The following is a 22165-nucleotide window of genomic DNA, read 5'->3' as shown; positions in this document are numbered from 1 at the left end:
ATTAGTTTGTCCCCATAAACGCAAAACAGTGCGCATCGATTTAATCCCCACTAAAAATTTTAAACGGTAAATTACAATTTACAATTTTATTATCATTTCAAACTCCTCTTACAAAATTAGCCTTAAATCATATTTTTAATGCACAATTTGTGCGTACATGTTTTATGTCTTTTGTAAATTCAAACGCACTCATATTGAAAATTGGGGGGGAAACGATTTTTTTTTTGGGGGGGTGTAGTTTAATAGACGTATTTGTTGATTTTTGTAATCACATCATCAAATAACAACATAGGGCAAAGATCGCTTTGTCCCTCTTCCAGACTCTGCATGTAGCAGTGCCCCCGGCTCAGGTCCCAGCTCCCCCAACAACAGCTCCAGTAATATCCCCCACGAGAACGGGGCTCCCATCTCCAGCAGCCCAGGAGAGGTAACACCATGATCGCGTCTCATCTCGATGTGCGAAGACGCGCACGCAGCGTAGGGAACACCTTTAACCCACCGCGCGCGTCCATCCCCATTCAGACGTCCCTGCTCCAGCGCCTGGTGTCAAGGGACGGTTCCGTCAGCCATCTCTCACTTTACACCTCCCCTTCTCTGCCCAACATTACGCTGGGGCTGCCGGCCACATGTCCCGGAAGCACCGTGAGTACACCTATGCGGTATGCCAAAAATCTGTAAAAACACAGACGGAGAATAGCAAGCAACACCATGCATCTGGCATGTGCGCCATCATCAGTCCATGTTACATACATGACCGCCGTCTTCCTTGATTCAATTGTTGAATGCAAACAAGCCTGCGGCTTTTATTTGCATACTATCCTCAATAAGATAAGATGCGAACATTTATTTAGAATATGGAGTCGTTATGGCTTGCAAGTATTCTTCATGCCCAATAGTCTACGAATGGCGAGCCATGAACTACAATACAGTAAAAGCCGGCCGCGTTGTGGGCTGGCTGAATAACATGGGGGGGGGGGGGGGGGGGGGAGTAGATCCCAAAAGTGCACTTTCTACACCACACCATATGCAACAATCATGCCGCGTAATCAGAATCTCTCTCCCACACGTGTAAAGTGGAAGGGTCATCTTGGCAATCTTCAATCTTGGAGTTGCGTTCACCGACACAGATTTCTGAACGATATTTGAGGGAAAGCGTCCTTTTGTGTCAAAGTCTGCCGCCTTTGAGTTCAGCTCAAGAAAAACGAGAGAGAAAAATTGTCTTCATATTTTTTTTTCCTCACATTGCTCCTTTGGGTATGTCTGATTTCACTTCCTTTTGTGTCTCAACAATGTCTGCCTTTGCGTCTGATTTTTTTTTTTTTTTTTCTTTGTAGGCAATATCAGGACATCAAGATGCCGAGAGCCGCCTTGCGTTGTCTGCCGCCTTGCAGAAGGGCATTCCTTTGACTCCCCCTTTCCTGCCCGCTGCCCACTTGCCCGCCTACTTGGCATCTTCAGGTCTGGAGCGAGAGGGCGCGGCCAGCTGCGCCGCTGGCCACGCCCCCCTTCTGCAACACATGGTGCTGTTGGAGCAGAGCCACGGTCCAATGGGTCAGTATTCGCCCGAGTACAATCGGACCTGCTGCCGTGGCTTATAACCCTCCGCCGTCGGTTGCGTCAATGAAAATAGTTTCCAGCTTGTCCCGACGCGTCGAATCAAAGCTGTGGGCAATCAAGTAAATCCTCAAAATGAGGAACATATTTGAAGCTGCGTGCTGCAAACCAAAATGAGTGACTTCCCATTCTTTTTCATGCTTGGGACCTCCAGACTTTTTCGTGGGTCTTATTCTGTAGACGTCCACCCAATTTCCTGTCAGGCGTTCATTTTTTTTTCTCTTCCTCGGAGGTGCTAATGAGTGAATAGTTACACAGTGCAAAACACCAACTTGTGACCTTGTTTTATAAGTGAGGATATAAAATAACACGAGGCTCAAACCAGGAAGAAAACTTAAAATTTCACCAACGGATAAAACGTCTTAAAATAGAGACATCCCACTGGCGTAAAAATAGCTCGGCAACAAGTTTTCCGAAACAACGATTGTATGCGACTCAAACTTTCTCAGACGCTTCACGAGAGGCAAAAAACGACTGCCGCTTCTCTGCAAGTCATCGAGCTCGCTGCCCGACTCCGCTAATGCTTTTCATGTTTTTCTGCTCCACAGTTGGCTTAAGCGGCCTTGCGCTCCCGTCGCCTTCAATGTCCAAGCTGGCGCGCGGCCATCACCCTCTGGGTCGAACCCAATCGGCGCCCCTGCCGCAGCAGCAGTGCGCTCAGGCGCAGGCCCTGCAGCAGCTGGTGGTCCAGCAGCAGCACCAGCAATTCCTGGAGAAGCACAAGCAACAGTTCCAGCATCAGCAGCACATCATCAACAAGGTACCGCCGCCTCAATTCCGCCCACATTAGATGATGCCCCCCCCCCCCCCCCCCCCGGGTCATTTCACATCACCTCGGCTCAAAATAAGCGGCTTCGCATCGTCGACATTTGCTTTTTGCATCTCGTAAGCAAAACTGCGAGCGGGTGTGCAAGTGACAAGTACGCGCTTTTGCGTCGGCGGAAGTGAAGCGCTTGGGTTGAGGATGGCCAAAGTGTGGCTGAAACGCAAAGTCCGTCAGTGGTTCATGAACTATTGTGAAATCAATGACATGTAATGGAAGAATGCAACATAAAGACAAAGAAATGAGCATCAATTTTGCTCTTGACAGGTGTTAAACTCAAGGCCCGGGGGCCAGATCCGTCCCACAAAACAAAGTGTGAATTATTGTACCATTCAAATAAGCTTGTTTATGTTTTCCTTTTTTTTTTTTTTAAGTATTTTAATTTTTTTAATTATTTTTTTTACTTAATGATGAAACAATGAACAAAGACACGTATTATATTTGACTGCTTCATTAGCATCTTCGTGCGAGTGATGCCCAAATGAATACCAAATGTCTCCGAATATATAGCGGGCAATCAGAAAAGTCTCCTGAGCATTTCTTGTGAGTGTGCGCGCGCGTATGTGTGCGTGTGTGTGTGTTTTGTCTCGGTCGCCATGGCAACTGTTCTCCCGGCGATGCTGCCTCTGTGTATGACTTCCAGGAAATATGACTCACCCTAATCATGGTGGGCGTGTGTGGTGCGCTGGTGTGCGTATGTACAGTACTGTATATGCGAGAGGTGTAAATGAGTGTTAGGAGAGGTACAAGGTTGCTTTGTAGGAGTGTGTGTGGGGGGGCCTTGGGGATTTCAGTCTCGAAATGACCTGAAGGCTTCATTGACTGAAATTGTTAACCCCTCTGCTTCTTAGGTCTCTCTCCCCAAAAATGCTGGATTGTTTCATGAATCATTCATTTGGACATTTTTTACTTTTTTTTTTTTTTTTGCTCTCTTCAACTACGTTTTTGGAATCGGCATCCCAAATAGATTTCAGGACACATAAAGCCATGGCTGATTCAGAAATTGCCGTTGACCAGCGTCGTCAGTCACTGCTTCATTTAATCAAATGCCACCTCATGTTCCACTTTAATCGAATGTTCAAGTCATTCCCTGCCACCGCCGACTGTATTTGTTTTTCTAACGGGAGGTCACCGAGCGGGATCTTGTCCAGCTTGTCTATGAAATTTGGGTTTGTAAACCACGGTAGTGACTGAGAGATCCCTGTAGATGGCGGCGTTGCATGGCTTGGATTTGAGATCAGCGCAACATTTGCGCATATTACCCGACACTCCGGCAGAAGGAGTGTTTATGGTATTAACAGAGCATGTGTCATGGTAAGTTGTTTTGCAACGTGAATGATGATTTCCCATCAAAGTGTCCTGCTAAGTCTTTTGTGGTTGTTGCTGTTTTGTAGTTTGAGGTGTCACAAAACATTTGGCATGATTTTGTTGTTGATTCCCCCCCCCCCCCTCACAAAACGCTTGTTTTTCTGCTTTTTGGTCTAACACCGGTATTTTTGGTGACAGGCGCCTCATGTTCTACTTCTCGATCCGCAAGAATGGAAAAGGATAGACAGTCTAGTCTTTCTTTTCATTTCGGACATGATTGTGGCACCCAGCTATGACAAGGGACCGTTCCCTGAAACTTGGCATTTATGTTTGACCAGCGTTCTCTATTGGCTGTGAAAAACGTATGCAAAAAAAATAAATAAAGTGTCCTTGCAACTCGCCACGCTCCTACTTTGCTTCCCTTGCTTCCGTCTGCGTTTTGCCAAAGGTGGCTGGCTCTTTGCTGCGGTCTGGATGAGGTGGCAGAGCACCGGGCGAAGAGAAAAGCGAGGTAGCGAGGACGAGTGTGAAGCAGCGTTGCGGGAGTGAATGGCTGTTTTGACTTTGTTTGGAAAAGAGGGACGGGAATGAGGCAAGAGGCTGCGCTCTGACGTCAATGAACTGTTCCCTGGGCAATATGCCAGCCAAGTGTGCGTGTCTTTCGACGTGTGTGTGCATGCTCGTGTGTTGCATGCACAAACACTCAGCCCCTCCATTTCTCATCTGCACCAGCTACTCGACGATGGACTCATTTCTTAATCACGCAAAGATTTAAAAAAACAAAACAAAAAAAAAACCTATTTCTTCTACTTACTGTTGTTTTTGGTTTGTTTTGTGTTTGTTTTGTTTTGTTAGCCCTGCTGTCATTTGCTCTGTGTTTTCCCTTTCCCTAACCCTAATCCGGACAAGTTTGTCATACTTAATTTGGAATCGAACACAGAGATTCTCTCATGAGTCTTGAAACAAACACGAGTTGTGGGAACAGGTCCGGTTTGCTCAGTAATGAATGCTTTTGCTTTTTTTTTTTTTTTTGGTCGTCGGAGTGATCAGACAACTTTTTGATGATTTAAAAACAGCATCCAGCTCTGGTAGCACTTGTTGCTGTTTCTTAAGAGGGAGTTTGCCATTTTAAATCCGCAAGCAAGTTTTGAAGGTAGCCTCACTACACTAATGCCTCCTTTATGTCACGTGTGTGTGTTTTTAGGGCCTTGTGTACTATTGTGCTTTATAAAAACATCCAGTACTGGCATGAATACATACAATGCCAAGAAATAAGCAATTTTTGCTACAATTTTTTTGGGCTTTATTCATTGGACATTGTGCTACTCCTTTTGGTGTGTTCTCTTTGGCCACCTGGGGGCAGTATAATGCAGACATAGAGACACACGAAGAAGAGTTGCTCAACTGACTCAGTAAGCGGCAGTAATAGTTAGGGCCTGACCAATGTTGATTTTTTTTTTTTTTTGTGGAACACTGAAATTCAGAGAGATGATGAATTGGCTAATTAATTAACAAATGTACAATGACTAAAAGAACTATGCTAATAAATATGCAAATATGCTAATTTATAAGTCAGAATATGCTTGTTATATTGTCTCTCTACATGTGTTGTTTCACTGTTTGTGTTCAAATACCCATTGCTTATAACTATTTGCTGTGCTAGTTTTGTTAGCGAATCATTGGGTTTTCACATTATCTGTTAGCTTTAAGCTAAGCAGGCTTTGCTGAGGCAAAGCTATGTGGTTTATGCTTGTTTGAAATAAACCATGTCTTGAAAAACTCCCAAGTTGCTGCGCTTGTTTCTCAAAGCACAGCTGCACAAGAATTTACATGACAAAGTGACAAATAATGCGCCCAAGTCATATTTTCGACATTTTCTTTTCTGCTCAGATGATGTCTAAACCGAGCGAGCAGAGCTCAGCCTCCAGCTCGGCGGCACCCGTGTCGTCCAGGCAGCACCAGAGTCATCCGGAGGAGACAGAAGAGGAACTGAGGGAGCATCAGGGGCTCTTGTCCTCGGCCTCGTCCTCGGTGGCCATCAAGCAGGAGCCCCTCGACCTTCAGGAGCAGGAGGAGAGGCAGGCGGAGCAGGAGCTCCTCTTCCAGCAGGTGAGGACTCGAGACGGACTTCAAGCTGCGCAAATCTCATCTCACCATCTCTCCGTCTTATTGTGCAACACTGAATTTTTCTCCCTACTGCTGAATATTGGAGTGTTGTTTTTTTTTTTTTTTTTTTTTTTTTTTAAACGGAAGTCAGTGGGAGCAAGCAGACAGCCCTGGCAGATGGACAATAAAACACCACACTCACACTTTTATAACTATACTCTCAGTTTCATTTACAAAGGGAAATTATGCAAGGCGGTTGCACGGTGATTTATCGGTCAGCGTTTCTGCCTCACAATCAACAACTTTTCAGCTCTGGACTTTCTGTGTGGGTGTCGATGTGAGCATTAAGTAACACTTAGCGGAAATAATCAGAAGACAAATACATGTCATTTATTGACCGGCTGTCCGCAACCCACCGGTTTGGAATCGCCGTCCGAGACAATGTCAATGTGTGACACTAACAGATCGTGTTTGTATAATACATGGCCCGTGACATCTTCAGGCCCCGCAGACGAAGAAACGCGCGCGCTCCCGAAACGCAGTCCTCTTCCTGTCTCGCCCATCCCGGCCGGCCATCCGCGGCCAAATTCAATCAGACGCTTCTCTGCCTGTCGCCATGGCGCCCGTGGTGTAAGCGGACACGCCTGTCGAGATGGCAACGCAGGAGTGCTTGATGACTTGACTCGTGGAGTGGAAAATGTGTCCCATCCTGCGCCAATACTTGGCTGAAGTTTCCATGAGATATAGTTTGTACTATACACTTAATTAAAAAAAAAATAGCATATGAGTAGGGCATGTGCGCTTTAAGTGATGACTTGTCCCGTTTGTTTTCACTTTTCTGCGCACGTGCTCAAATTTGACCGTTTGTCTGCTTTTCCAACAAAGTTCTTTCAACCTCATCAGTTTAGCAGTCACCATCTGGCGTCACAGCTTTGAATGTGTGCCCAGGGCGCCATCTTCTGGCGAGAGGGAGAACGTGCAGTCCCCACTGGGCATGCTGAATAACCGAAAGCGGGTGTTAAAACCTCCGCTTGGGTCTGGGCGAGCGATTGAAAAGCTGCGAGTAAATGACGCCCCCCCCCCCCCTTTTTTTTTTTTTTTTTGCATTTGACTATGTTGTTAAATGAACTTTTACCATGAATAGTACCAGTGTTGAACATCTGAAGTGATTTTTAAAATACGATAGAGCCTACATATGGCAAAAAATAAAAATCGGCAAGTGGTGTGATGCCTTGTGTACATATATATAATGTGTGTGTGTGTGTGTGTGTGTGTGTGTGCGTGCGTGCGTGCGTGGAAAGCAGCAGGCCCTGCTGTTGGAGCAGCAACGTATCCAGCAGTTGAGGAGCTACCGGGCGTCGATGGAGGCGGCCGGCTTGTCGGTCAGCCTGGCGGGCCACCGCCCCCTCTCCAGGGCGCAGTCCTCTCCGGCCTCACCCTCCTTCCCCATGACGGCGCAGGAGCCGGCGGTCAAGCCACGTTTCACAACAGGTGTGTTGGGGGCGGGCGGCGTCTGTTCTTTTTTTGACGCAGATACTCATCAGTCTGCTTCCACTCCTCAAGCATTAAAAACAAACTAAGATTGTGCCATGTGTCAGGAACTCTTAACTTTGACCCATTACTTTATGGCGTTACGAGTTTTTGGAGGATGGCTTTATTGACCATCGTATTTTGTTCCATGTCCTGTGATTGGTTGGCAACCAATTCAGGGTGTTACCTCGCCTACCGCCCGAAGTTAGCTGGGATAGGCTTCAGCGTGTGGTGACTTTGATATTCAAATGAACAGTTTAGTGCAAGATAAACTCTTCACTGATGCGTGAAGTTTGCATGAATTTTTCATGAATGTTGAACTTTATCCATGTTCTCACACCGGTATTTTTCGCATGGCACCTCATGGATTGTGTACTGTATATCATACACACACTCTACATGTGTGGACTAAGATCTGTTCAAAAGCCACTCCTGCCATCTTGTGGTGATTTATCATCCTGAAAATATTCCCACAGCCTTAAAACTTACTGAGGAGTCAGTCAAGCGGAGCTCTATGTTATTTATTGTTTTTAAAAAACACCCAAAACATTTTTTTGACGTTTTGGCACTAAATGAGTTAATTTCCTGTCACGCTTTATTATTGACGGTTGGGCCTTTCCACTACATTGAATTATCTTCATTAAATCCTAAACTAGGACGGCTAATGGGTTCAATATGGATTGGAACTGTTCAATGTTCATTTGGTGATTGGTCGCGGTCTTTGTGTGTGCGTGTGTGTCTGTGGCGCTGTTGATTGTTCAGGTCTGGTGTACGACTCCTTGATGCAGAAGCACCAGTGCATGTGCGGCAACACCAACAGCCACCCGGAGCATGCGGGTCGCATCCAGAGCATCTGGTCGCGTCTTCAGGAAACGGGCCTCAGGGGCCACTGTGAGGTAAGGCAGCACTTCAACGGAATGACAGACCAGACCGCAGATTCGCATTCTCAAAATTTCGCCTCCCTCCCGCTGTGGAGCAGTTAATGTGGTTGAGTGGATTGCGATACACATACTTCAGTCGAATAATAGTGTCGCATTAAGGCCTCTTAGGACTGTGCCGGTGTTTTTAAATTCGAGCATGTGTGTGTGGGGGGGGGGGGGGAATAACAATGATATTCTGAGTAACTCTGTGGGTGGCTGGATGAGGTCGTTCTTACATTTTGAGTTGACTCCAGGGAGCAAATGTGGCTTTCGCCAATAGGGGGAAGTGTTTTGCCAGTTATGGCGGAGAATTGCCTTGCGCCCCCCCCCCCCCCCCCATTTCTGTCCCGGGGAGACTTGAAACAGAGGGAGGCTTGCTAATTCTGTCTTGAAGTTCACGTGACATCTACAGACACCGACTGTGCATCATTTTCTTGCAATGGCTTTGATACGGTGGATAGTCAGAGTGCCGAGACACAAGCCGGTAACTCATATGTCGTCTTCTTTCTTGCGTTCAGTGCATCCGGGGAAGGAAAGCCACACTGGAGGAACTCCAGACGGTGCACTCTGAAGGCCACGTTCTGCTGTATGGAACCAACCCACTACGGCAGAAGCTGGACTGTAAGTGACACGCTGATCAGGCACACCCTGCGATTCAGAGCAATTCTATTGCATTCAGTTTGTCCGCTAAACTCGATCCAATTCAGTTTAAAAGAGTGTCACCATCCAAAGGCTCAAATCCAAAACTCAGTCGTCCCGTCTTTTTATTCCATGTGTTGCGATGAGAGGTCCCTAAAAGTTGCGGGCCATCGTAACTTTCGGCACTGGGGCAAAATCATGCCGGGACCGAGAAAGCTCCTTCGCTGCTCTGGCTACACAAGTAAATCCATTGTCATCTCTTCACTTAAACTGGATTGTTTTGTTTTTTTTCCAACCAAGCCTTAAATTTCTTACAAACACGCCCACGACAATCATTTCGCTCAGGATGGTTGGAAAGGCACGAAAGAGACCCAAATATTTGGGTGCAAATCCTTCAAGAATACGACCTGCCATCAACACTTTATGCTTTATTTACCACCGTTTTTTTTCCATTCTCATGAAACAGATCTTCTAAAATTGCGAGGCTTCCAATGGATGTTATTGTAATATATGTAATGGATGGATATTGATGTGCTTTTCTTTTTTTTTTTAACCGTCCTCCCTCCAGCTTTCCCAATACAGGAGTGGCCTTGTAATCTTACTCACTGCTGCAATAGGTCACAAAGTCAAATGCAGAGGGTTTTTTTTGTGTGTGTGTGCAATTTGTGCATGCCAATACAGAGAGTCATTCATTAGGTGAAATTTGAATCATGGACATTTGCGAGCACAGGGTTGTGAAATGACTATTATTCATATTTTAGTCTCTAAAAAGAATAAAGAGCTCGATGGCACACCGTTATTGTGATTGTTCACTTTGTGCCATTGTCGCCTCGGTCCTCGCCTCCAGTCCCCCTTTTAACGCAACCGATAATTGAAATAGCTGAAGCTAGCAAGGCTAACCGCTAAGCTCTTCCATAAACGTCTTTTTTTTTTTTTGTTTGTTTTGTACTCTTGGAAACACGCTGACGCCTCCGTGTCCGAACCTTTTGTCGCTCCACCGAGTCTGGTGAAAGCAAGGTGAGTCCAAAGTCTTCTGGAAATTCCTGAAGATGAGACGAGAGTCTTTCCAGTCACTTCCACCCGTCGTGGACGCGGCTATCATAATGGGGCGTACGAAATTGAACAGGAGTCGGCCATTTTGATTTGAAGCGAAAATTCCGTAAAAGTTTGCAAAATTGTCAAGCCCCGCCCCCCGCCCCCACTCTGTCCAATTCGGGTAGAGCGTAACATGAAGTTTGAAAATCATTGCGAGGATTCATCATCAACTGCAATAATAATTGACCCCCCCCCCCCCCCCCCCACCGCTGTTCATTGTTCCCAGGTTCCGCCAGTCCCATGTTTGTGAGATTACCATGCGGAGGCGTCGGGGTAAGTCATTACTTGTGCTACTACAGATCGAGCTTTTGACAAAACTGCATCATTAAGCCTGTCTGGCCTTTCACGTGAATCACCCAAATTGTGTTGTTCCGACATCAAATCAACCAGTCAAATAGCCCGATGTTTTTTTTTTTTTTTTTTTTTCTTGATAAACAAATAAGTGCTTAAGTTGCAGCACCCGCTTTACTCTGCGTCCCCCGCCTCAATAATAATTCCATTACGGCACACACACACACACACACACAAACACGGCCCCTCAAGCACCGGAGGCAACAAAAGCTGTTGCTCGCCTTTCCACTGCGTTTGTAATCGCAACCAGATGTGCGGTGTGCATGTAAGGTGTGTGCGTGCATGCGCGTGTTGTTTGTCTAACGGCGTGTCGGGATATTAGTGCAACGCTGATTTGGTTTCTTGCCAAGTTGAAAGTGGCTGTGATGGCTTTTACCGGTGCGTCTATGAGCTCCCACACGCATCCATTAACAAAGTCTTTCTTCATCTCCGCTCTATCCACGAACCTCCATCCTTCTCTCTCCCTCCCTCCCTCTTTCCTGACCTCCTCCCCTCCCTCCATCGCTCCCATGGGCCTTTACGGCTCGCTGTGGTGGGAACAATATGAGCCAGAGCTCAGTTCTGCTCTTTATAACGGCAAATGGGGCTAAATTGTTGTCTTCCTGTCATACACATGCATACGAAATGCGCACGCTCTCTTACAGAGGAAAGGGGAGGGGAGGGGGGGGGCTGAAATTAGCCTGTCAGCTTGTGGAGAAACATCATTCCATCATACCAACATGCCCCCGCTTTATTTTTTATTTTTTGCGTACCTGATGCACACGTAAACATCAGTTCTTGCCTTGAGGTAAAATAGCACCAAGCCCCCCCCCCCCCCCCCACACACACACGCATGCAAGCAGACATGAATGATGCAATTCGCAGTGATGGATTCCTCTCCCTGGCTGCCCCCTGCCTGAAGATAAAGACACAAGCACAACTCCAAAAGAGTTTGCGATATCCATCTTTTGTCTGAAATGGAAGTAAAGCTCACCATGACGCATACAGGCGAACTTCGTTTGAGCTTCTCGACACTTTTGAACAGGCGCCCAACTGTTGAGTGCTTCTCTTTATTTTGCGCACCTTGCGGTTCTCTAACACAGAGCCGAAGGACGACATTTGCAAACAGGTGTTTGATGCATTGGAAGGTCGCATGCCTTTCGGTGACTCTTCCAGTCTCTCTGATGACACTCCGCACAAGACTACACATCGGGTTAAAAGAATGTATCCAAATCCAGATGATTTTATTTCATGCAACGTCTTGACAACATAAAATGGAATAAATTCAACACCGCATTTTGTTTTTTTCCAATATGCGCCCCTTTCAGCTTAGTGGCCACTCCCTGTTTGATGGCAAAAGTTCTGTTGATCGATTGTTTGGTGTCATCTTTTTCTGATGACGTTAACAGCACAACGAAGTTGACCGCTCACGTATCCAATTTGAAGCGGGACATTCATCGGACTGCAAATATGTGCTGACAGGTGCATTCCAAAATTTTGAAAAGTTCACGTTAAGTTCATCCATAAAGTTGGAGGTTCATCAGAAATTTCACTCGGCTTAACTTTTGGTGAGTAATGCGTATTTGTGACTGTTAGCAACAACAACTACAAAGGTTTATTTTCCATCCCATACAACGAATTTCAACTTTGAAATGACAATATACTTGATTTTTGATTGTAGTGTCGTTTCGTGTTTGTGAGAAGTTAGCCCGTTCCAAAAAAAGACCAGGAGCTGATTGAAACGAATTCACATCGGTGGTTCTTCAATCTTCAAGATGAAAACACATTGGAAAGCGACGAGCCTAATCGTCTAAATTTGCGTCTGATTAGCCGGAAAAAAAAAAAAATTGTTCACGCAAGGGTTTTGCGTTTACATTTCAAAGCCGTAGCCGAAGTCTGGCAGCAAGCGCGGCCCACATGTGCACTCCAAACACAATGACACGCTCATCTCCACATTCCTCTTTTCCTGGGCCAGCTTCTTCTCGCCGTGTTTATCCGTCCACGCTGATGATGGCTCTTTCTATAATCACGAGCATCGCTTTGTGTACGGTCCGTCGAGGTTGACCGTGTGTGTGTGTGTGTGTGTGTGTGTGTGTGTGTGTGTGTGTGTCGCCACCCCGCCCCGGTTGAAGTTTGCTGTCATACTAAACATAAAGCAATGAGAATTACACATTGTGTATTTAAATCGACGACATAGCTTTGCTTCAGATAAGTTTGTTTCGCTTTGTGCTAGCAAACGATACCATAGACCGGTTCATTAATAGCACCTACGTGGTGACGTTGAAGTAATGGATATTTAAAGCAGCATATCTAGACAGGTGCTGTCGTATGACAATACTTGCAGCCATATATTCTTTATCTTCAGCGAAGAATGACTAACGTTCACAAAGCTGTTCTGAGGCGTCGCAAGTCTGATCGGGGAAGACGTTCGACTCATATCTTAAGGCGCCATTGTACTGCCGATCCATCTTCATGGACCCTTGGCCGTGTACCGTATCTGCGTGTGTGTTTCGCCAGGTGGACAGCGACACCATTTGGAACGAGATCCATTCGTCCAGCGCAGCTCGACTGGCTGTCGGCTCGGTGGTGGAGCTCGTCTTTAAAGTAGCCTCGGGAGAACTGAAGGTTGGTCCAATCACACGTCGCTTCCGGGAAGCTAACTCGGCGCTAAAACGTGATTAGCTGTTGTACGCGAAGCCCGGGCCAGACCCGCCCGGCAGCCAGCCGTCCTTTGTCTGTCCGAAGGGCTGCTTGCGGTTTGAACCCAGCGGGGCGCCACGCGGCACAGGGGCCCTCGCAGACGCTCGCCGTCCCGACTAACAGGCCCGTTTTATTGGGCCGACGCGGCAGCCACCTGCCGAGCAGACTTGGCGGTCGCCGTTAGCTTAGCACCTACACACCGCAGACTAATGGCTCTGCTCAAAGGAACGGCAGTGGGCCCTTTTAGCCTGATTCCTCCTTGTTACTTGCACACAAGGTTATAGTCACACATGCGCGATAAACCTCCTCAAATTTTTATTCATTAGTTTTTTTTTTTGGGGGGGTTCCAAAATAATTGCCTATATGAAGTGCTTGTGTAAAATGCGCATATGGCAAAGACTCTCCTTAAATTCCACTCACAACCTGGGCTAAATTTAGCTCTTCCCTGCCAAGATCTCATCTCTCAGTCATGATGTATCACTTCCGTTCACTTCCTTTGCACCAATTACTACTTTCCCATCAGCCGCGGCTTTTGATGCTATCTTATGGCATCTCACGGCATTAGGATCGGTCCCACGGAAAAATAGAAGGCACCCGAGTCCCTCGGTCATCTCAATTCAGACGCCGCCCGAGGCCGCCGCTTCTTAAAGGGTTGCTCTTTGTTTTTTGTGTTCAGATATGTTGACAGCGGATTTTAAATCAATCAAAAAGTATATTATCGTCAATGGAGGTTCACTGTCAATAAATTCGTAAATGGCGACTCGGCATTACGAATTTCAAATATTCCCCGCGCACGTCTTGTGTGAATATCATGAACGCGGGGGTTAAAGTTGACTCTTATTGACTTGCCCTCCGCTTAACCCGATTTTAACACATGCATTCACACCCGCGCACACAAGCTTCCACGCGCGGTCCTCCGAGGAGCCCTGTGAGCAAATTCCACCTGCGCCAACAATCTTCAGCGCCACAGGATGTGCTGTAAATCGTCCCCTCTCACACCTACGGCCGCGCGCTCCCTCGCGTCCGTGTCTGTTTTGTTTGTTTTTTTTTCCCCCCACGTAACGTTTCAACGTATGGATATTTTTCCTGCTACTTGGAAAAATAAGGTCGCCGGTGTCTCTCATCCGCTTGGTTACGCAGCCGGCTCTTTCGAGCCAGCTGTACAAGTTGTCTCTGGGCTAATCTCCCGACCGGCTACTAATCCGCAGCAGCTGGCTCAACATCATTAGTCCATCTTGCCTCACTTAACATCACCCTGGACATTTATCTCATGTCCCCTTATAGTGCTGGGAGTCCCCCAAAAACACTTGCCTTTGAGAGAGAGAGAAAAAAAAACGCTTTTAACTCATTGCCGTGTTTGTGTGTGTGTGTGTGTGTGTGTGTGTGGGTGCGTGCGTGGGGGCTCCCGACAAACTTGAAGAATTGTGGCCCCTGAAGCTGAAATTTTAAACGCCGCGTGTTGAAAATTTAAGGGCATGCACGACACTTCAAATTGTCTTTTGAATAAATATTCACATTTCTGTTATAAGTGTTGGTGAGCACCCAAAAAAATAAAAAATAAAATTCAGTCATATCAAGAATTCTAGCCATGGTAATGGTCCTAACAATAAACCAATTTACCGGCTTCCCCGGCGCGAGGGATGAAAAATGAGCTTCTATTTGTCTGAAATGTGTGGCCACCATTTGACGGGCAGTCTGGAGCCCCGTCAGAAAAAGTCGCGTTGTGGGGGAAAGAAAAAAAAAAAAAACCTGGCGCTGGCATGACTTTGCACAAATGACTTTGTTGTCGTCCGTCCGCCAGAACGGTTTTGCGGTCGTGCGACCACCTGGACACCACGCGGAGGAGAGCACGCCGATGTGAGTAAATAAATCCTCGTCGGGACGCCCCCCCCCCCCCCCCTCCCCTCCTTTCACATGAGCGACACGTGCCGGTCTCCCTTGCCTCCATTCTCAGGGGATTCTGTTACTTCAACTCGGTGGCCGTCGCCGCCAAGCTCCTGCAGCAGAGGCTCAACGTCAGCAAGATCCTCATTGTGGACTGGGTAAGTGCCACAGAAAACACTGGCAAAGCCGCTTCGATCGGCTCCCGGGCAACGGAGGAAATGTGAAAATTTGAGGGAAGAAAAACAAAACTGCACACCGGGTGCAGGTTTCCCTGATTGTCATCAACTTTGTTGTCTGTCCTCACGCGACACCTGAAAAGGTCTCGAGGCCAAAAATAAATGAATAGGAAGTCGGCCATTTTGGCCGAGTTTCATCTCTTGTACTTTGGTCAACTCCTACTTGGGAATTTGTCCAAATGACGCCCCGTTGTTGTTGGCCACTGTTACAATGTTGAATGTCTTATCAAACTCACCTATTGTTTATGTTTATCCCTCTTTATTTGCAGAAACCTGCTCCTTATTAGTGTGTTGTTTTTTCAGAAAAAAAAATAGAATAATGAGAATAATCCGAACAAAAACAAATACTTGTCAGGGAGTGTCAGTTATGTTTTCCCTTCATCACTTCAACAGACTTGCCGCTCCGTTAGCCAGGCCTTTGGCACCATCTTGAGATGGCTACTCAAACAACAACTAATAAGTTATGGATTCCACAAAAAACAAAAAAAAACAGCATTTGTGAAGAGTGAATTGTGACTCGCGCAGTCATGCGAAGCTCCCACGTTGGCGTTTCTCTCAATAACACCATGAGCACCTGCTGAAAAGCTGATGGCGCTGTTTTCGAGGCCTTTGTTTTTTGTTTGTTTTTTCCTGCAGTTGTTACGTAGCGCGTCGCCACACCAAACGATCCTAAACAGATGACTCGCCGCATACTTGCAGGACATGTCGTCCAAAAAGGGCTTTGAAGAGTGCACGACAACGCCGTGGTTGCGTCGAGGTGGAGCGTGGCCGCCCGGGCAGCTCGTGACTATTCTCGGAAGCCTTTTATTTTCCATTTCCTCTTGGTCCGTCCGTCCGTCCGTCTGTCTGTCTGCGTGTCTCCTGCTGGATGAGATGTTCCGCCAGCACTTTGTCGTGCCACTCTGCCGCCAGACAACGGGGATGTTTTTGGGGCCGTCTATTCAAACCAGCCCTTTTTTTTCAACTCAGAACCAGCTGCCTTCAGTCATTGCGCCTTTTCTTTGCCTCTGTGCACAATCTGTGATTCTTGTCATTCTTCTCACTAATGGAAGCTATTTGGGGGGGCCTCGATATGCCACAAAACTGAGCATTCTTTTTTTCATTTGGGTGACAATGAATCTATTTTAGGGGTTCCGAACATCCCTCTGCCCCAATACTCACCTTGTAGTGCACCTGGAAAAAGAAAAATAATCACTCCCTGGCACCAATTTCACTGATTGACATGTGATTGGAGGGGTTCAGTATGTCCATCTTGAAAAAAGTCTCAAGGCTTCATGCACGCAGTTGCGCAGGAAGGCAGCCATTTTGGTTTGAAGCAGCCTGACACAAAAACAGCTTGAAAGACGCATGAGGCAAATGGAATCAAGGCTCAGACTTTGACGAGCTCCAGGCGGAAGCAGCGACGGTCTCCTCGACAGATAATTGTTGATGCCATGAAAAATGAATTCATTTTGTCTTGACCACACTTTTCTCTTTGCCAAGTGCGACCCTGAGCTGACGGTTTTGTTTCGCATAACCAGGATGTTCACCACGGCAACGGGACCCAGCAGGCTTTCTACACCGACCCCAACGTCCTTTACCTGTCCTTACATCGCTACGACGACGGCAACTTTTTCCCAGGAAGCGGAGCCCCCGATGAGGTACCTCTGTCCGACCGTGGCCCTTTCAAAAATAGATTTCTTGATGAATTCACGGCCGACTCGTGTTTGCCGGCGCCCTTAGGTTGGCAGCGGCCCTGGTACCGGCTTCAACGTCAATATGGCCTTCACTGGAGGACTCGAACCACCCATGGGCGATGCCGAGTACTTGGCAGCATTCCGGTAATTTCTTGTCTCGTGCAAATCATTTCGATCATTGGCTGGCCGGTCCCATGCAAGCGAGCCACCCTTCACCTCCGTCCCGTACTGCCGAGCCAATGGCCAGTACGGCCTCCGTCACCATGACGACCTGAGGCGCAGCTGGGGGGGGGTTGAACAAGGCAAGTCGCCTCTCGTCAGGGTCCAGAGTGTGGGGGGGGAAATAATTTTCCCTCGCGGAAGCAGCACTTCATACGCCACATTTCATCCACTTCGCAGTGTGCAGATCAGCAAATGTGGCGCATGTAGTGGACACATTGCAAAACGAAAATCCCACCTACCCCAATGACCAGCGGGTCGATAAATTCATCAGGTTGTTAGCTAATGTTAATCTGTGCATCCAACCAAAGTCAACGCAGCTCTGCTTACCTTTTGACTTTAACGTGATAATATTTCACAAAGTGCAATCTCTGTTTGAAAGTGGCATATCATTACCAAGTCCCAGCTCGAGGATGGAGAAACTGTGGATGTGATTTTAATGTAAATTAGCCACCGAGGGCTCACTCACAGAAAGTGGCACATCATGTTTGTTGAAATTCTTTCTTGGTGGGTGGCCATGCCCTCAGGACACATGACTATTTATACGCAAAGTCCATTTTCCTTTTGTCTCCTTCAAGTATATTTATAACCACGTGGGTGGAGATGTCTCAAAGAAGAAAGTGATTCCCTTTTGTTCCAGTGCTGTCTGAAAAGGCGCCAGTAACTCTCCAACGACAGATATCAAACCGTCAGTCGGCTGTTGTGGGCACGCAGTCTCCTGGAAGCGCGCAAAACATCTTCTTAATGCATGCCAGACCTCGTCGCCATCTCCCTCTCCATCATTTTCTTCCTCGTCTTGATCAGCACGTGCGTGCGCGCGCGCCTGCGGCAGCTGCCTCGAGAAGATCCGTCCGACTGTGCGCTAGGCGATAGCGTCATTCAGTGAGCGTCGTGCGGTGTGATAAATGTCTTTGCCTTCACTCCAAACTCGAGAAATATGTTTGCGACCTTTACGATCGCTTTCAGGGCAGCAGTCGTTCGGACACGTCGACTACGCTCAACGTAGAACCGTGCGCATTTGTCAGAAAGCTGAAGTTTGCTTTCAAAATTTGGATATAATGTGTCATAAAAATCATCAAAATCACCATCTCCTTTAAAAACATGTTTGTTTGTTTTTTAATGCTGGCAACTATTTTCCAGCAAGCAAAACCCAGCTTTTACATTTTCATTGTTGAAACATGTCAAAACCACGTGTGGAAATGTGAAGGAGATTAAATGCGGCATACCAAAAAAGTCTCACTTCCAAACATCGGAGTTTTGTCTTTCTAATCCGCTGGCTAATCTTAATCTTCACCTCAAAAGCTATGCTGATCTCAAATCCAATGCGACGCTGCCATCACTGGTGATCTGTTAGTCAGCACGGATCAGCTCCAAAATCCCGAGCCGATTCAACGCAAAGATAAGGCTGCTTACATGGAGGGCGACAGAAAAATAAATCCGAGGCTGAAATTCCGAGCATTTGGGTACTTTTAAATTAAACTACCTCTCGAAACAATGAATCGGTTTTAAAAAAAAGGATTATCGATCAATGGGATCATTGATAAGTAGTTGATTCTTTGGAGCGCGCTGAAGTACAACAACACAGTCCTGCCTTCCTCTTTTTGGGGGGGATGCACGCCCTGTCTGTTGCCCCAAACCTTCCTCTTGTGCCACGTTGCTTTTGCGGGGGATCAAGTTTGAGCCGCAAGAAAAAAGATAAGAATATTGCTTCTAATGAAAACCAGAAGCTCCCTCTCGCGCTCTTCCTCTCTCCGAGTCTCTTTTTCTTTCTCTCTCGCTCTCGCTCTCTCCCTTCTCCTTTCACTTGCTCAATGAGAGGGGAGAAGAATTAAACTTAATTCAAGCCAGCTCTCCTCCGCGCCAGATGACACGGCTTTGAAGAGTTAGTGTGCGTGTGAGTGATTTTTTATTTATTTTTTACTCTCATTCCCTCTCTCGTCTCGTGTTCTGCTGGACTTTTTTATGAACGGAGAGGGAAGCCCTGAAGGTTTTGCGATGTAGCTTTGTGTTGGCAGCTTGAGGCGGCCCTTATCCCAAAACAGCTTTTTTTTTTTTTTGCACATTGTAAAAGATTATTAAATGGACCTACAGTCAGTGTATGTTCTTATAAACCACATCAACCGTTCCCGAGGGTGCCTACGGAAATGAAATATTCGCACTAAACGTATATTTATCTCGTCACGGACGGCCTCGTGGTCCGCTCAGCTGACTTGAAGTGCAGGCAGTGCAGGCTCACTTCCCACTCGGTGATGGTGCGAACCAACCATAGTCCACTGCATAATTCCTCCTCCTTCTTCCTCTTCTTCATCTTCTTCTTCTTCTATGGGGTCTATTGGCAAAAGTACATTAATGACGCAGTAGCGCCACCAACGGCTAATATCCTTCCACCGCAAGGAAACTGAATTAAAAGTAGCCTTATGTTGTCAAGTTTGCTGCTGCCACCTAGTGGTAGTGGTGAAGAACATATCGCAACATTTTGCTCATATCTCGAGTGAAATAAATAAATCAGACGAGCGCCGGGTTGTATCTCAAAAGCCTTGTAAGTTAAGGCACTTGTATCTCAAAGCACCACTGTATAAGACAAATTTCCGTCGTAGGCGCCCTTCAAGCATATAAGTAGTTCTCATCTAACGGCAATATAACAGATGATTTGATTCCAAAATAACCGACATGGCAAATACATCATGCACCATAAGTCTTCCTGAAAAATTCCGTCTTCCTCCCACGTGCCAGCCTCCGACCTGATTGCTGTAGCCGTCTCACTTCCTAACATGTCAAGATTTTATTCCGGCGGGGCGGGAGGCACAAGTCATCAGAGCAGCTGCTTTTATCATCGCCACCAGAAGCGCCTCGATGCACGCTCAAGGTTGGAAGAGGTGGACGGAAGAGCTGCGGGTAAACGTGGCGGTCAAGGTTTTCCCTCGCCGTCGCGTGTCGCTCCAAATGCGCACATGTGCCGGAGTGGCAAAAGGGAAAGGGCTGAGTTGCTGCGCGGACGATGCAACCCACCGCGCCAACGTTATACGCGCAGTCATTCAACGTTTGTTTATGCTGCTTCCACTTTTAGACGTCGGTCATGATTCACCTTCATCAACATTGCTGACTCACTCACCGATTTTTGAAATCAGCAACATCATTTACTTTTGGCCCCCATAAAGTGTTCAAGTAACCGAACGCAACTTTATTTATTTCTTTATATAGCGCTTTAACAGCAGCTACACCAGAAACAGGAATATCGGCTCTTTGAAATTATATCGTAGTTTATCGGTAAACCTTCAACCATGTTCTCCGACTATGTGCAGATGCATCTCAATAAATTGAAATATGGTCGGAAACTCAATTTCAATGAGTGAAACTCATATGCATAGCTTCACCACGATATTTTTTTAATTTAATCTTTTTCCAGTTTCCTCCCACGTTCCAAAAACATTCATGGCAGGTTAGCGGAACGCTCGAAATTGTCCCTAGGTGCGATTGTGAGCATGGATGGTTGTTCGTCTTGGTGTGCCCTGTGATTGGCTGGCAACCAATTGAGGGTGTACCCCGCCTGCTGCCCGAAGACAGCTGGGATATTCTCCGGCATGCCTACGACCCTCATGAGACCAAATGCAACAGTATGCCTTATCTGGGCATCCTAACCGCACCCTAACAGTGCCTCGTTCCCTGCTGAGACAAGTGCATGAATGTTTTGGCGGTGGTGGGGGGTGTGGTGTGGTCTTCCCAGTGTAAGGTAGTAATTTGGTGGTGAACAAGATTGGAAAAGCGACGGTGGCCCCCTCCAGAGTTAAGAGCACGCCGCTTATCCGCAATCAGCGAACCGTCACGGTGCCCCCGAGGCCTTTTTAAACTACAGAGGACCTACACTGGAACCCTGTGGCACTCCGTCGCTCCCCACTAACAACACTACAACCCTAAAAATCAGACACTCCCTCCTACCCCTTTCAAAAATGTGTGTTCAGAGGCCACCGAAAGTCTCCGGGAACCAGCCGCGTGTTTGGCCCTGCGGTAACTATTTACGGAGAAAATTAAACGTCCATGTTGTCCTGTGGTCGGCAAGGAACAGTCACACTCCTGGATGAATTTGTATCAAACACTGTTGGTCCCGATTGGATTGTGCCGATCGTGTGTGTGCGCGTGTGCGTGTGCAAACAGTCCATGTAAGCGGTCCAGGAGCTGCATGTCATCTTGGAGTTGTCATTCGCCACACCCATCCACTTTTAGAAGTATCTGTTGGACTTGCCTTCCATGCAATTATAACTGCCCTCTGGCTCCTTTCCACTTACGGAGCTTCTATTACCGCCTCCCAAGTTCCAAAATTACCATTTCTAGAAAGTCGTGCGGTGACTTTTACTTCCGTGCACACATGTTGAATGGCTGCGTGTGTGTCTGTGTTTTTTTTTTTTTTTTTGCTTTAAACAAAAAATAAATAATTTGGAGGCCGGGTAAAGCTTTATTCTTTCTGTTTGATCATCTCTCATCGGCTCTCTGTGAATCTGTCTGAGGTCTCAGCAGTGACTTTGCCTTCAGTTGACTGAGCAACTTGAAACTTCCAGACAGTTTGATCCCATCAAAAGGGAATATCATAAATTTTGGGGGTCATTATTTGCTGAGACGCACTTTTTGGTTTCGATTGCACTCAGGAATGGGTGGAGTGACAGTTCTTTTCTCAGGAAATGTTGTGTTTCTTGGACCAGTCGGTGTTTGGCCTTGTCAGCGGCTGTGTCGCTCAGCCAGCCTTTTCACATGACTACCACAAAAATAACGGCAAATGAAATATGCGGCCAGATAAGAGCAGCAGAAAAAGTTCGTCAGACCACATCTCATCGGGTGCGACCTGCCCTACGCTTATGAGACCTCTTTATGTGAAGATGAAAGTTTGTGTTCCGAAAATTGTTTTGGTTGTTGAAAAAAAAAAATGCGTGGTTGTTTCCGTTTGCAGGACAGTGGTGATGCCCATAGCCAATGAGTTTGCCCCGGACGTGGTTCTGGTATCATCTGGTTTTGACCCGGTGGACGGACATGCGCCGCCTTTGGGTGGATACACGCTGACTGGCAAATGTAAGTACCAAGTGAAACCAATTTAAG

The 22165-nt window shown here is 46.9% G+C and overlaps 1 protein-coding gene across 3 annotated transcripts in view; it reads left to right on the top strand.

The window, feature by feature from the left end:
* LOC147198593 (histone deacetylase 4-like) overlaps positions 1-22165 on the top strand; it is a 75030-nt gene that overhangs the window by 42060 nt on the left and 10805 nt on the right. For all 3 annotated transcript variants that reach the window (XM_086123147.1, XM_086123146.1, XM_086123145.1), the window contains 15 exons: positions 321-427; positions 523-642; positions 1335-1551; positions 2163-2374; positions 5636-5854; positions 7156-7342; positions 8144-8277; positions 8820-8922; positions 10262-10308; positions 12883-12990; positions 14867-14922; positions 15020-15107; positions 16706-16825; positions 16908-17005; positions 22020-22138. In XM_086123147.1, coding sequence (XP_085979273.1) covers positions 321-427; positions 523-642; positions 1335-1551; positions 2163-2374; positions 5636-5854; positions 7156-7342; positions 8144-8277; positions 8820-8922; positions 10262-10308; positions 12883-12990; positions 14867-14922; positions 15020-15107; positions 16706-16825; positions 16908-17005; positions 22020-22138 — 1935 coding nt within the window. The remainder of the gene's footprint in view (positions 1-320; positions 428-522; positions 643-1334; positions 1552-2162; positions 2375-5635; positions 5855-7155; positions 7343-8143; positions 8278-8819; positions 8923-10261; positions 10309-12882; positions 12991-14866; positions 14923-15019; positions 15108-16705; positions 16826-16907; positions 17006-22019; positions 22139-22165) is intronic.

Source organism: Hippocampus guttulatus, chromosome 11 (genome assembly GCF_054856545.1).
Source record: "Hippocampus guttulatus isolate MCC_2025c chromosome 11, RoL_Hgut_1.0, whole genome shotgun sequence".
In the NCBI taxonomy this organism is placed as follows: domain Eukaryota; kingdom Metazoa; phylum Chordata; class Actinopteri; order Syngnathiformes; family Syngnathidae; genus Hippocampus; species Hippocampus guttulatus.
The sequence above is the reverse complement of the archived record's forward strand: the minus strand, read 5'-3'. Positions and strand labels throughout refer to the sequence as shown.